The sequence below is a fragment of the Oculina patagonica genome, chromosome 7, assembly GCF_052425735.1.
Source record: "Oculina patagonica isolate OP01 chromosome 7, crgOcupat, whole genome shotgun sequence".
In the NCBI taxonomy this organism is placed as follows: Eukaryota; Metazoa; Cnidaria; class Anthozoa; order Scleractinia; family Oculinidae; genus Oculina; species Oculina patagonica.
Window position 1 is genome coordinate 21379304 of NC_135764.1, and position 14988 is coordinate 21394291.

At 39.0% G+C, this 14988-nt stretch overlaps 2 protein-coding genes across 3 annotated transcripts in view; both read left to right on the forward strand.

The window, feature by feature from the left end:
• The first annotated feature begins 1679 nt into the window (after positions 1–1679).
• The window catches only part of LOC144661534 (uncharacterized), a 42376-nt gene continuing 29067 nt past the window's right edge, over positions 1680–14988 (forward strand). The window contains exons 1-2 of the mRNA XM_078522335.1: positions 1680–1699; positions 1826–1870. Coding sequence (XP_078378461.1) covers positions 1830–1870 — 41 coding nt within the window. The 5' untranslated portion in view covers positions 1680–1699; positions 1826–1829. The remainder of the gene's footprint in view (positions 1700–1825; positions 1871–14988) is intronic.
• Positions 1880–13705, forward strand: LOC144661536 (uncharacterized). 2 transcript variants are annotated; one of them, XM_078522340.1, is made up of 10 exons: positions 1880–2127; positions 6003–6130; positions 7160–7256; positions 8458–8513; positions 8672–8728; positions 10205–10310; positions 10832–10859; positions 11305–11403; positions 11901–11984; positions 12331–13705. In XM_078522340.1, exons 2-10 carry the CDS (start codon positions 6022–6024, stop codon positions 13180–13182), a joined length of 1488 nt encoding a protein of 495 aa, XP_078378466.1. In that variant the 5' UTR covers positions 1880–2127; positions 6003–6021; the 3' UTR covers positions 13183–13705. The 2 variants fall into 2 exon arrangements, with proteins under 2 accessions (XP_078378466.1, XP_078378467.1); XM_078522341.1 differs by lacking the exon at positions 1880–2127 and having other exon boundaries at positions 5935–6130.

Sequence of the window (14988 nt, forward strand, 5' to 3'; positions counted from 1 at the left end):
AAGAACTAACATATGGCTCTGTTTCTAAACACTGCTGCGAAGGCTAGAATATAGTGTAGTTCTTGACAGAGAGCAAATCTGTTGCATTATACTGCGTGACTGGACCTTGATCATGCGAATACACAATACTCTACGTCAGTGCCGGTCACTACTCGTTCTTTGACATCAGCTTTAGTGAACACAAGCGATAGGGAGATGATATTAAGAGAGTGATAAATGATCGTCGCAGTGAATTTCCAATTTAAGCAATTGGAATAAAGAAGCCTGAAAAAAAAAAATAAATTCAGGGCTTCAACGGGATCATCATCACTCTCATATACATCCGCAGTTCATATATGAATCATTTCATATACATTACATCAGATGATATTAAGTGGACGAATTGTTCCAAGTTCGTCGCATCACGTTAGTATTCGCCCGCACTTCAAACCACCGCTACACATGCGATAACTTGATTTATGTAATAGTTGATATTCTTTTCTTATATCCCAAAAGCATCAACTCTGACCCTGTGTGGGGTTTTCGTGGTTTAGCTGTGATCGTATCTGAGAGATTTACTTGACCGTGCGATAATTTACGGATAAATTATATTTATGCACTGAGAAAATTACTGATAAACGCGGGTGATAAACCAATAAAGATGTAATAGAAGTACTCTGATTGTAATGTATGTATTTACTTTCGATCATGCCACTGTAATTATGCAAAGGAAACTTGTGCTCGCCAATTAATTTTCCAAAATTCGTTTGTGACTGTTCCTGAAGTATAAATACTAAATAAAATAAAGTAGTACTGAACAGACCCAGCCAATTTACAATTGCATTTGCTTTATAAAAAAAACTAAGAGTACAAAATGCTCACTTCAATATGGCGGGTTTTTTTGCGATCTTCAATAAACCCCACAATTCAAAGACTTTAAACCATGCTTGAACCCAGGAGTAACAGTAATGAATTCGTATAAAGTGTTCGTCCAGGTGAGGGTAGTCTTATAAAGCAATGTTGCAGTGGCTGCCGTTTCGAGAACCTGAGTGGAAATCATCTTTAGAGTCGGTCAAAGTTACGCTTTCCCGGACGATCACACTGGATACACTAGAATAAAGTAATAAAGTGTACAAGACAACTTTCTATAATGACACATTATCATGGAGGTGTTAGGTTCAGTGCCCACTGGATCAATTTCGTCTGTACTTCGGTGGATGACGGTTGATAAACATAACAGCTCAGCAATATATCAGTATTGTTATTCACTCACTCACTCATCCTCTTCACTCCTATTGGTGGAGTATAAGGCTAACCAGCAACGTCTTCCAGCCTTCTCGGTCTTTTGCTTGCTGTTCCCACCAGTAATGTTATTACTGATAGACGTCGATAAATTAAAGGGCATTTCAAGTCACATTTATCGAAATGTAGCGCTAAAGTGCGTGTTTAAAATGGCTTTGTGCATAAACACAAGCGCAAGCACAAGCAAAAGGATCAAAATGTATCCTTTTCTTGTGCTTGCGCTTGTGCTTGCGTCGTTAGTGAAAACCAGACTTTAGTTTTCGAGCTAATAGTAATAAGTGTTTATTTCTTTTTAGGTAGAATAGACATTATTTTTTCCGTGACAGTCAATCCCGAGTAAATTATTTTTCTTCCCTTCTTGTTCTTAGTTGACTTGTGAATAAACCGGCTACACTCAAGCTAAACGTAGTTTTTAAAGGTATTTATGCTTTCTGCCCAACAAGATTACATGTAAGATTATCAGTTCAGGTAGAACTTGTTTACACGAGTCTCGGCCATCCGAACGAATTTGGAAACTGACAACAACTTGTTTCAACCTGTTTAGATCGATGAAAGCGTTTATAACGAAAGATGTACGATTTCCGAAAAGGTTTGTATGGCACATTTATTTAGTGAAAACTCTAGGCAACGTCTTTCCTCAAAACACAGATTTATAAGCACGTTTTTACGCTGAGACTTGAACGCAGACGATTCAAGTGAATATATTATCATTTCACACCCTAAGCGGCTTCCTTTGTCTTCGAGTTGACTGACACAACAGATCACGTGCTTTGTGTAATCAATACAACGCTACGCTCTGTGTCTTACAAGATTGAAAACAACAAGAACAGACCGCCACAGAAAAAGGTAAAATTCTCATCTTACCGGCTTCATTTACTGCTAAGATTTACACAGTTGTTAGAAAAATATATTCTCTTACTATCTGTGTAAAAACGTTACCAAATAACTGCCTTCTCGCGTTGAATGTTGCGTTTGAACTTGTATCAGTTCGTGGTTGATTTCGCAACTCAATTCAATCGTAAGTAGTGCCCGACTGGTTTCCGCGGACTTGCAAACTGTTATCTTTTATTCGCGATCTGTTTATATGGTTGTTATCAGGTTTAATTTTGTTGCATTTTGACAAAAAGCATTTCAGTATTTGAAATGGTTTCGCCGAGGGTGGTTTCTTTGAAGTGAAACTATTGCCCTTATGAACTAAGTCAATTGAGTGATCACGACTCATGGCCGCCCGGCGAATAAATACCGTACTGACTGCTGACCAAGAAAGTAACTAAACACTCTACGATGTAGTTCAGTTAGATATTTAAATTATTAGCAAGACCTTAGTTTGACATTTGGTTGTTAAATAGGGGGCATAAAGTACGGTGGAATCTCACGGATTTCAGTAAACCTCGTAGGAAAACGAAAATTGGTTTGAGAACTGATCGGGAGTCAAATCAGGGGTAAACTGATTTTAGTGTTCGACTACACGGTGAGGCAAATCTGCCAAGGGGAACGACATTTGGTTTGAGTTATCAGGAGATTCGAGAAATCGAGGTTATTGCAGTATTGTAAATTAGATTTGATACTTTGTACTAAGTCTTAGTTTGGTTCAAATTGTCGTTGACTGACTACATCGAGGGTGGTTTTTGAACTGACACGCATTGTAATGTAAAAGGGATGAGTTTAGCTCACTTCTGGATACCAAACAAAAGCATCGCAAACTTTTAAATGGGTTTGATATGTAAAAGAAGTGAAATGAACATTAAGAGACGGCGCGCTGAGTTCTCGTTTCCGTGTATTCTCGTCCAACACAATATAATGCGGAAAAAGATCTACACTCAGTAAATTTCCTTTCTTACCGGGCTCGTAAACGCGTAAACACAAGGTCACTATAAGGGAAGTTTTCAACAGCCGATCTATTTTACAGTAGATTGTAAAAGTTCGCCAAGATTTACTCGTACTACAATTTTTCTTTTCCGTTGATCGACCTGAAGGATGTTACAAACTAAATACACTGAACCACTGTCATCAAACGAACCAGCTTATTCATGAACTAGTACAGCGAAAACACTGAAGTTTTCTCGCGATCACGATTTCGCCTCAAAGATTTCCTTCAAGTTGATCGGGCAGTTTGATAGTTCAGGAGATTGGCTTCATTAAAAGCCACTTAATTTAAACGATCGCTTTGACGTATTTACGAAAGATATATTGAACAGAAATTGGTTTAATCAGGAAACAAACCGGCGATTCAAGGTCGCCTTTCCTACAATCGTTTCTGTTTTTCTTTCTGTAATTTGCACGTAATTCAGTACAGTGGAATCAAGATATTAAATTTCTAACCTCTGCGTTCAAAAATTTGTTTTATTCGGTCTCCAAGTTGTACGTTCTGTAAGGAGAATCAAGTGATGGTTTGATGAAATGGACACGCGGTGACTGTTTCACTGGGACACCACGGCCACGAAATATCATTGAGGCCGTAAGAGAAACACACATTGAATGAGCCATTGTATATATCCCGTAATTAACTGAGATTTTTCAACTATGAATAATGTAGAAAACTACTCAAAGCGGGAACGGGAAACTGAGCTTTTCGCTTTTACCAGCAACTAATGAAAAACGCGATTTGCCGGCGGAAAACTGACTTCATAATGGACTCTGTTTATCGCTACGGCAAAGATTGTTTATGTAGCTCTCCCCAAGAGAGAACAGATTTTTTGCATTACTGCGTGACTGAACCTCAAAAAAACTTCATGTAAATACACAACTCGCCACGTTATTACCCCTATGTGATTTCTCGGGCTTAACCAACATGCACTGGAATAAAGAAAGGTAGAAGATACGTAACGTGCTACTTTGTACAGTTTTAACTGAGCACAATGAACCACAAATTGTTATTCGCCAGCACGCGATCATCGCTAATTTAACACGCATCTTTAATTTTGACTTGATTCTTGATATGTACCGTACGTGTAATCGTCATTTATGTTAATTAACACTCTCTTCTACCGTCTTTCCAAACGCTGTTTGCCGGGTTTTCATCGCCTGTACACAGGCTAGGTTTTCATGGCTCTAAGAGATTTAACCGTGCAAAGATATGCAGAAAGTTATTGATAACCCAATATAAGTTGTCATTAAAATTGATTGAATGTATATAAATAACTTCGGTGTACATGTACTTGCGTTCGCCAATAAATGTTCCTAATGTGTAATAACTCGGTCATCAGTGACTATTGCATGCAGTTTCTTTCACATATGATCATGCAATGTTGCTACCATTAAAAGATCATAAAGTTAGTCCTTGGGTTTTTTTAAAACTCACAGAGTACATAATCACTGTGACATGACTGTCTGTGTCACTTTAATTATGTAGCGTTGCAGTTTCTAACTTATCTGTGAACCGAGAAAACTGCAAATCTAACAAGCTGAAATGCATATCGTAGATGAGTATGTTCCATCAGTAATGATTTCCTTGGTATTCAGTTTAAAAGCACAGATCTTCCCTACGCACAGTTAAATAAGTTTTACTGAGGTATTTCATTCAGTTCAGTTCAAGGCGAATGCTACATTGCCTATAATTAGTACAGAAATTAACATTTCAAATGAATTAACTTCCATAATTCCATAGTGAGAACTGATTGTGTAAAGATAACATCTTTATTGTCGCAGTTACTTTCGTAGCCAAAAAACTTGTCGTTTTGCTAGCTCTGTGCCTTGTGTCTTTTGTGTTCGTTTGACGGGGTTGATATCATTCTATTGATATCAAAACGCTGTTTGAGCATTGCCATTTAATGATAAAGGTTGGCCAATATTCTGAGCTTCTCCCGATGTTGTCAAAAATTATGTGTGGTGTTGTGGATTTTTAAATTTGAGTTATGTCCAGGTCCCGGATAGCTTTCCGAGCCTCCCTTTTCTCATCAATTACTTTAGATTCCCAACAAATATTTGCTGTTCTATTATTGGAGTTGTCATTCTCCGTCCGTTTTCAAGGGGAACAGAAGCAGTCGCAACGCAAGTCGAGAAGCTTGAACGCGAGATAAATGAAAAAAGAAAAAACGAAAAGAAAGTATCTCCTTGGCTATAGTTTTATGGCCGGAAAAATCTTTTCAGTTTTGGCAAAACTGCTTTCTAAAGAGACCTGGAGTTCCTACAAAACCTGCTATCAAATTATGCCGTGAAGATTTTAGTGACTGGTTAGAAAAAGAGAAAATAACTGCAGGGAATGTAATTCAACTGTCATCTTTTTTGTTATCAGGTCTTGCAGCGAGGGATACCGATAACTTAAAACGAAATTAAAGATATAGAAATAGCAAGCCCTATAATGCGCATAGTGGTTATTTTTAAAAAAAAACCAACCGAAGGATTTTGAAATGGTGGCCCTCCGAAATTTGCAAAAGCTACAAAAAGATAATAGGCATGCTGTTTTGGAATCCTCCCGTATCAAAACCTCTTGTCCAATATCGTAAATAGGCCATGAGAAGTAATACTAACGTTTCCGCCTTGTGGACTGGAAAGATAAAAAAAAGATGTCAAAAAGGTTCTTCTTCAGTGGTAATGTAACGAGCAACCCTACGTTTGAGCAGATTTTTTTTCAAGATTGGGCAAAAATAAGTTCTTCTTTTCTTTCGTACAAGTCCGAACTTCGTGGAAAACGGAGAAAACAAGTGTCTCTAAAGACATGTTTCTTACTTCTTACGCATTTTCAGTCATGAGTTCCATGTTTTCTCTTTTTCTTTATCCAGCTCGCGTGAAGAAAACAAGATGTCTTTACGAACGATGCACCTACAAGACCTGAACTCTCACATCATGTGCGTGTTGTGTGGCGGGTATTTGGTGGACGCTACTACTATTGTCGAGTGCCTGCATTCGTGTAAGTGTCTTGTCGTTTTTGCATGCAGTTTAATATAGCCAGCGTCAACCAATCACAACTCAAGAAACCAAGTCATTCGTGCGCTTATCATCACTAGGCGCCAGTTGCATGGTAGTCTCCGCAGCTGTTGTTTGCGCTCGTCACGCAACGCTTCCTCCGAGTGAACGTTGCGTGACGAGCCCAAACAAAGGTTGCAAAGGAGACTAGATGAATACCTGGGTTTCGAGTTCTGATTGGCTGAGTGCATTATTTGTATTTATTGTGATCTGTGACTTTGAGCATCAGTAATATAAACATCCCCCCAAAACTAACAATGTAATCTCAAGAATTTCGTACATTCCGTTCTGTTAATGTACTGCGGACGATCGTTGGCTGGAAGTGAATCTTTATGGGCAAACGAATAACCCAAACTCGTCTAGTTAAAATATGTTTTTTAATTTAGCTGTCCGCCCATCCGTTCGCCTCCCTCCCCATGGATGGACGGGCGGGTGGGCATGCAGAGGTCCGTCCGTCTGTCCGCCCGTTCGCATGCCCGCCCGTTCGTCCGTTAGTCAGGGTTCGCGTGAGGGTCATGGAAAACCTGGAAAGTCATGGAATTTGATAATTTCATTTTCCAGCCCTGGAAAGTGATGGAATTTAAATGTGGGTCATGGAAAGTCATAGAAATGGTATTGATTGAAAAAAAAATAATAATTAGGCAGGTTGTTTTTTGTGAAGAAAAGGGTAAAAACGTTCCCGAAGTCAAGATGATTTTTGAAAATTTCCAAGAAAAAGTGGTCAAATTGAGGTCACGGAAAACTTTGAAAAGTCATGGAATGGATCATGGAAAGTCATGGAATTTCAAATGCTCAAAACATTAAAGAGTATGAACCCTGGTTAGTGCGCGCATGCGTATTTTTGCTCGTTCGTTCGCTCGTTCGTTTATTTATATGTTTATTTGTTCTTTTTTTAAATTTATTTATTTTTGTTCAAGTCATCCAAGTATGTAAATCGTGCCTATTTTAAATACGGTCTACTTTACTCCCGCAGTTTGTCGCAGCTGTATCGTGAAGTATCTTCAAACATCGTACCACTGTCCCGTCTGTGATGCGGAAGTACACAAGACTAAACCTCTGCTGCATATAAGGTGAAGGAAATGTTATGTCAACTACACTGCTATAAATGAACAAATTCACCTTTTAAAGTTTCCTCATTCACGGGTATGGTGTGAATAATCTCCGGTTTCCAAAGAATAATTGATCAACGTGTTTTTTCTCCTTACAATGTCAATACATTGTCAAGCGGACAAATGAGAATCGAAAAAGATCCGTCGTGAACTACAGACGAAGCTCTCTTAACGGACACTCTCGTAAGCGGACAGCTCTACTTACGGTCACCTTGTTTGAAACCCCGTTTTAACTCCCATACAAACTCTGTATTTTTACATTCTCGTAAGCGGACATTCCCGTAAGCGGCCGCGGACACTTTCAGAGATTACGACATAGACTTTTTCTTTGTTTATAAGCTCCCGTTAGCGGACACCCCAAAGAAAATCCTATTAACAACTTTTATATCTTATTCTTATCAATCAACTTCACATCGCAGTTCGTCGCGATGATTTTACAGTAATTACAGTACCATATTTCAGTGTTTGTTTTGTCGTCATCCATGTCCAGTTACATTTCGAAACACTACTTACACGCATATTACCATTATGTTAGCTGGGCAAGCTCCCGTAATCGGCCATCTAATTCTATCCCTTACACCTCTAGTGGCCGGTTACGAGAACCATTCTCGTAAGCGGCCAGCTCCAGTTGCGGACACTTTTTTCGCGTCCTGAGGGTGTCCGCTTACGAGAGCTTCGAATAATGTGAATAATCTTCGGTTTCCAAAGAATAATTGATCAACGTGTTTTTTCTCCTTACAATGTCAATACATTGTCAGGCGGACAAAAGAGAATCGAAAAAGATCCATTGTGAACTATTGGGATATTGTCTTGATGTATTACCAAATTCTTAGAACTAAAAATAACAAAAATGTTCGAAAATACGAAAGGAGAATTTGCATTTCTAGTTTAAGGCTTGTGACGTTAAAAAAACTTGCTAGAAGTGGACAGTTTCTTTGTAGACAGAACAAAATATTCCTGAAGGGAATCAATTTGGCTGGCCACTCGGGGCAAAAAGTTGTTAGCGTTTTTTTTAACAGGAAAGTTAACACAACAACCACAGTCGAAGTGAGGTGCTTTCCACAGATCGACCAGTCGGATAAAACGGTTGTAAAATGGAACGACATCCCCCCCCCCCCCCCCGATACGTTACGATAACCATACGGTTTTGTTTATTTTTCAGACCAGATAGAACTTTACAAGATATCGTCTACAAGATTGTACCTGGTATATATCATGGTAAGCACAAAATAAATCAATGTCTATTTTCGTACTTTACCTTCGATTGTTCGATGTCGCTATAGTTTATAAGGGCCTTTGATGCATGAAGGTAAAAATAACCCTCTTTTGACAGTTAACAACACGGACCTTGAATTTACAGTGGTTTTTCTTTACAGAAGAAGTTAATCGGCGCAAAGAATTTGACGCGAGTCAAAAGGACAAGAATGAACCAGGTTTGCAGTTTTCTGTTGATAATTCCATTGCCATATCTCTGTTCTTGTTTTTGAAAACTCTTCTAGAAACGTTTCCGATTATAAAGTCCGATGACACATTGTTACGGACACAAATGTTTCCCTTTTTGTCCCCGCGCGCCACATTTGTTGCGGACACAAAATGTTTCTTTTTTTTTTACAGAAACATTTTGTTTTCGCAACAGAAGTTTCCAGATTTGTATACGTAATTGGACTACATGCTGTCCAATTTGGAAATAATTTGATGAAAAAAATTCCGAGGGCAGCCAAAATTGGACGAGGCCGTAGGCCGAGTCCAATTTGGCTGTCAGAGGAATTTTTTGAATCTAATTATTTCCAAATTGGACAAGCATGTAGTCCGGTTACATATTAATTATATAGCTTGTAGTCAGTCAATCCAGCGTAAACAATAAACTTTTTTATATGTCCAGAACGGGAAAAACATTCAACAATAGTAGGCATAACACAGCACATGCAACTCACTCAAAGCATTGTATCACAAATAAAACTTAAACAAAACAGTGCAACAGTTTATTCACCTGAGTTTGCGAAGCTTGCTACAAAGTGAGTGAAAACACTGCATCAATCAATGGAAGTCGTAAACAAAGTGTCCGAAGAGCTTTACAACTTCTTGAATCTGACATACTCCTTTCCACTATTTCGTTCATATCTCATGACCGTCTTTTCTTTTCGAATTTCAGCATAAACGACAAAGAATTGCATCTAGCTCGTGGCGATGAATATCTGACAGATTTCTTGCTTCGCTTCGCTGCACTTACGTTCAACCAAGTTTTGTACTATTAGAGGCGTTTTGCTCTTAGTTTTTGCTTCTTAGTGTAGCTAGCTCCTCTTCTGACAACGTAGAAAATTTCTCTTTGTTGTTACTATTGCTGAAAAGCTCAAAAGGAATGGAAAAACGTAGCAAACTTGCCTTAACAATTCCGCCATTGTCGACTAACAATGCGACAAGTTTCCCGGGCTGACGCTATGCTTAATGCTAATTGGCTGATATCCGTCACATGTCGTTTTTCCTTCGATTTGATTGGCTGAGACAAAACTGTCCAATTTTTCTTAAATTGGACAGTTTGTGCATTTTAGCTGAAAGTCCTAATTGAAACTATCCAAATTTAATCCCAAATTGGACAGTTCTCAGAAATTAAGGAAAAATAGCTGCGCTGACAATATAGGATTTACTGACAGCTATATAATTAGTGCAACAATGTGCCCTCGTTTGTCACGCCATTAATGTTCGGCCAATTGCACGGCACTTGCAAGCATATCAAAATGATGACGTCAGCTGTGACGTCATAAAGTTACGTCATGTTACCTACCAACCGCTCTTTACGAAAATCGCGGGCTCAATCACTTTTCGGAAATACTTGTTTTCCCTTGCAAATAAGTGGTTGTTACGGTGGATAGCAGGACTGAAGAATACTATACTCTTTCTCTCTTGTACAGCCACTGAAGAGGCCGCAGCAAATGATGATGATACAGCCTCGGAAGAGAAGGATAAGGATGCTCTTCCATTTGACGATCCAGTCTGCATCACTCTCGAATATTTCAGGTATGTAACTGATTTTTGTAAAAAGCTATGACGAGGCTAATTTCGTTCCTAGATCTCTAGTGGACTAAGCTTCGTCCACAAGAGATCTGGGAACGAGATAAGGAAGAGGTCGATGTGTTTTAGTTAGAAAACGAAATCGAACATCCCTTAAGCGGACGCCCCCGTTGGTACAATGCCCACGTCTGCTTTTATTGGAGGCTAACTGAGGTGTTCACACTAGTCCTGTCAAGTTTGGAACTGGAACTGTTCCAAAACTGGACCTATCCTTTTGCAGATTGAAGAACCGGACTTCATCGGATAAGGGGTATTTATAGCATGCATGGCTAATCCTGTCCGAGGTTTGAAACGGGACAATTTAGAACCGTTCCCGTTTGAACATTGCTATTTGTGTGTGTCATGGACGAATGCTTTGTGTCCCATTTGGATATGCAGGTTAATGTGAGTTCCGTAAACGGCTACTCGACTGTATAGCGTAATCGTAAATCCTCTTTCGCTAATGCATTTGTCTCTTTATTATTTAGGAAGACGAGGAATCGTATGGAAAAGGACGTAAGAGCTTCTTTTGATATTTTATATACACAATTGTCCTTTACGGTTTCATTAAAAAATAGAATAGGCGCGGGCGCACGTTTGTATTTAACAAAAAAAGGAGAAGAAACCGAAGCCACGCTCAAGAACACCAAGGGCTTTTGATCGCAAGAGATTGTTTTGTTCATGTTTTCAAATAATTGAAAGTGCTATGACAGTAAAGAAAAAGGCTTTTTATAGACTTTCTGTTACAAGGTTTGTGCGAGCGCAAAAACAAAGAAGGATCATTTTTTTGATGTTTTGTGCATTCATAAAAAGTGGCTTTAAAGCCAATCAGGCGACGGCAGAATCCAATGTGTTATAAAACATGATACGATTTTGGAGAAGTAGGAATTTTTTGTGAACCTGAGCCGTCCAAAAAGATTGCTTATTATATGATAGTAATTTTTATCTGATTCGTTCCCAGGTTTTCCCGACTCGTTATTTGCGCTGTTCGTCGGAAGTGACTGTGAAAGTGTTGAAGAAATTCCTGGTCATGAAATTTGCTATTCCTGAGACACATAATGTAAGCGTCGTAAAATGTTTTTTTTTTTTATCTAAATAAAGTTTAGTTCTAAAGTTTTCTTATCGTTACACGGTAGAATCGAGAATTCAGGGCTTATATTCCATCGTCTTCACAAAAGACTTGTTTTTCCTTCAAGCAAAGCCTTTCGTGCTTCACAAGCATGTTTTCATTTAGCGATAGGTGTAAACGATAGAACGCGGAAAATTTCTTGGAAATTGCTGGGCATCTAACGACCGCTGCAACAAAGATGGAATTTTTTTTACCAAGAGCCGGTGTTAACATGTTTTACTTGATTATTTCATGTTTATTTTCAATTTTTTGATTATTTAATGTTTACCTGATTATTTTCTGATATGCAGTAGTTGTTCATCAGTTAGCAGCATATGCCGTTCGCTCTTTAATTTTTATGTAAATTCTGAGTGCAACATGAATATTTCTTGTTTAATAATTTTGCTGTTTTAGTCAATTTATAATTATTTTATTTCTATTTTTTACAGACCGAAATAATCCGCTCTGACGAAATTTTAGATGGTCACCTGACTATGAAAGAAGTGTGCAGGATATACGGGCTTTATTCAAAGGTAAATAACTATTATTTGCAGTTCAGAAGGGCGGGCATGCTCACAAAAAAGTTTGTCTTTGTACCTTCACGGATGTGATCGTTGCCCATAATGCGAAGTGTATTGTTTTTCGTCAAGAGCATCTTAAATACTTTGCTTGGGGTTCAAGTCTTTGTCGGCTCTTGCGACCGATCAAGTTTGGCTTCTTGCTCCTGCCCCTACCCCCTCTCCTGCCCTCCCTCTCCCTCCTTGAAAGTATTTCGCTTTTCCCCTTAAAACATATAACATACAGGTAACACAAAAATCATAATTTTAAAATTGATTGATGTATTAAACTTTTTTATTGTTTATATTTTTCGTTTTACAGCCATTTGTGGATTTACAGTTTGTTTTCCTCGAGAAAAACGATACAACGACGTCTGAAGAAAAACCAAAAATTATGGATGTGAAACGAAAGCGAATTAAAAAGCGTAAAGGCAACAAAACCCTTCTGAAGAAATGCCTTGGCCTCAACAACGCACCGCGACGATTTAAAAATAAACGTGGAAAGAAAAAGAACTTATCATCTTCTTTGCAACCAAGCGAAAACGCCGAGAAATTTGACCTGGAGCCCAGTCAAGCTCGGCCTGGTGAGAATGATAAGAAAGAGAATCTAGTGCTTAGTCCTATTCCATTGTGCGCGAACGTCAAAAATGAGGAACTGGTAGCCAGTCAAGAATCACCTTTTGGTGATAAAGTTGGAAACTTCAGTGCTAATAACCTCGTAGAACCCAGTCTTCTGACTGAACCTTATTGCAACGGCGAGAAAGCAAGTGAAAATTTACTCAAGTCAAATATGGACAATCAAGATGACGGAAATGTTAATGAAAATGAGGCACCTGTCATCAGCAGAAATAGTATTAAGAGATTTGATCAACTTGATCTAGCAGAAGCATTAATGAACGGCATTGACACTAGTTCATCGGCCTCAACACCAATCTCTCTCCCAGATCCCGCGCGTTTATGGCCGACGTTGAACGCTGAATCTGGGGACGAGGCTGCCGTTGCAACAAGTGTGAACGATCTAAAGCATGCGCAGTCGGATGAGAGCTGTCATGAGAAGGAAATGGACACGAGCGTTTTTAACCATACTAATGACATATGCATGAATCATATCACGACGGATTTGGAGTCTTCTCCGATGCTTCATGGGTTAGGAATGTTGTTGGAAAGCTTATAGCGAAAACTCTGGAGATTATTGATCGAAAGAAGAAAGAAAGACAAAGTTATCTTTTCTCACTAGCGTGACGTAACATTGCCTCTTTGGCAGACTTTCTTTGGGCTCGTAACGCAATCTTTCCTCTTCACGTGGGTAGAATTGCGTGACGAACGCAAAGGGCGTCTGCGAAGATGCTAGACGTGACGTGAAATGAACACCACCAAATACTTTTCCTTTGAAGTTATGTTACAAGATATCCTTTTCTCTTTAACTTGTTCTCATCTCTTGTTTCTCGGCTAGATTTTATCTGCCCAATGAAATAATTTTAAAAATATTCTTGTCTCTTGCCAATGACATCTGACATACAGTGCTCTGAAGTACTCAGATAGGCGTACCTGGCCATATTACGACTGTTCACAGCTTTCTTTTTTTCTCGGGTGATCGTCGAACACGCGGAAGATACATTTTCACCCGCTACACGGTTTGAGAAAATAGAGAGACAACAAACAGTCTATACGATATAGAATCACTGAAATATAGTGACGTCCTGAACCTAAATTGGAGTGATTTTGTCTGCATATTTCCCTTTCATTAGTACAAATCTCTTGCAAAACTCGATTAGTCCAGTTCAGACCTTCTCTCTGACACGAAAACACAGAGTTGCATTGCAGAAGGAGGATCAAAACCTCGATTTGCTGAGATGAAGGCCTGGGCTGACGCTCGAAAGGTATCCTTTGCAGCCGTTATTTTGGTTGTCACGCAAGACTCATTCTGCTAGTGCCGAGGTTTGCGTGACGATCCAATCATAGCCTTCGAGCAGGCTCTCGATCTGATCATCTACACGAAAACGGCACTATTTTTAAAGCAAAAAAAAAAAAAAATCAAAATTGTCTTGATAAAAGCAGACGAGCAACTGTTTTTAAAAAAGGAACAACCACTTTTAAATTGTAAGAAGGACGAAACATGTCTTGTTACAATTTGAATAGCCTCCCCCTTCTTTCTCTTCCCGCTTTCTTTCCGCCCAATCCTCGATCACAGGCTAATCCAATCAGGGCTTCGTAGGTGATTCTCCAACGCCACTTTACTGGAAAGGGAGCTTTCTTCAGTTAATAAGATGGTCATCATGAACACTGCAGGCCCTGTAGCAACAAAGAAATTGACTAGCAATTTGGAATTTCCCCAGACCAGATAAAAAAATTCCCTCGCTTTTCCAGACTTAAAAAAAAATCAAATCAATTCAAATAAAATCAGAATACCCTGACTTGGAAAGCATTAAAGCGTAGACTGTTCACAGCCCTCTATTTTTTCGTTTTTTTTTCTTCGATCGATGAGCGCGGGGAAAGAACGGCGAGAGAACTGACACTCACGCTCGCTTTGCTCGCCGATTCTCGTGCTTTTTTGCGTCGACAGTCTAATTAAAGTCATTGCCCTGTATTGCATTGCGCATCCTTACTGCGCAGAATTTTATGCGTAATTAGCAAGCGCAAGCGCGCGGCTTTTTTCTATGCGGCTTAGTCTGCTAGAAAAGTAAATTGTCGCTTTCTCGTAAACGAGTCTGGTGACCTATCAATTTTTTCTCATATTATGGGTGTAGTGATCTAATTCTTTATGTAAAATGAAATTTCAAACACTTTTTCCAAGACATCGAGAATATAAACATTCTGAGGCGAGTACCATATCGGACAAGGCCAGTGGTTGCAAGTTCATCTCCGATTTGGCAGTCAGAGATAGCTCGAGAGCGTACTCTGACATCGAACATTGATCGTTATATTTTATTGTTGAAAAATCTAAAAAATGTAATATTCTATGTTTAAAAAAATCGGAAAA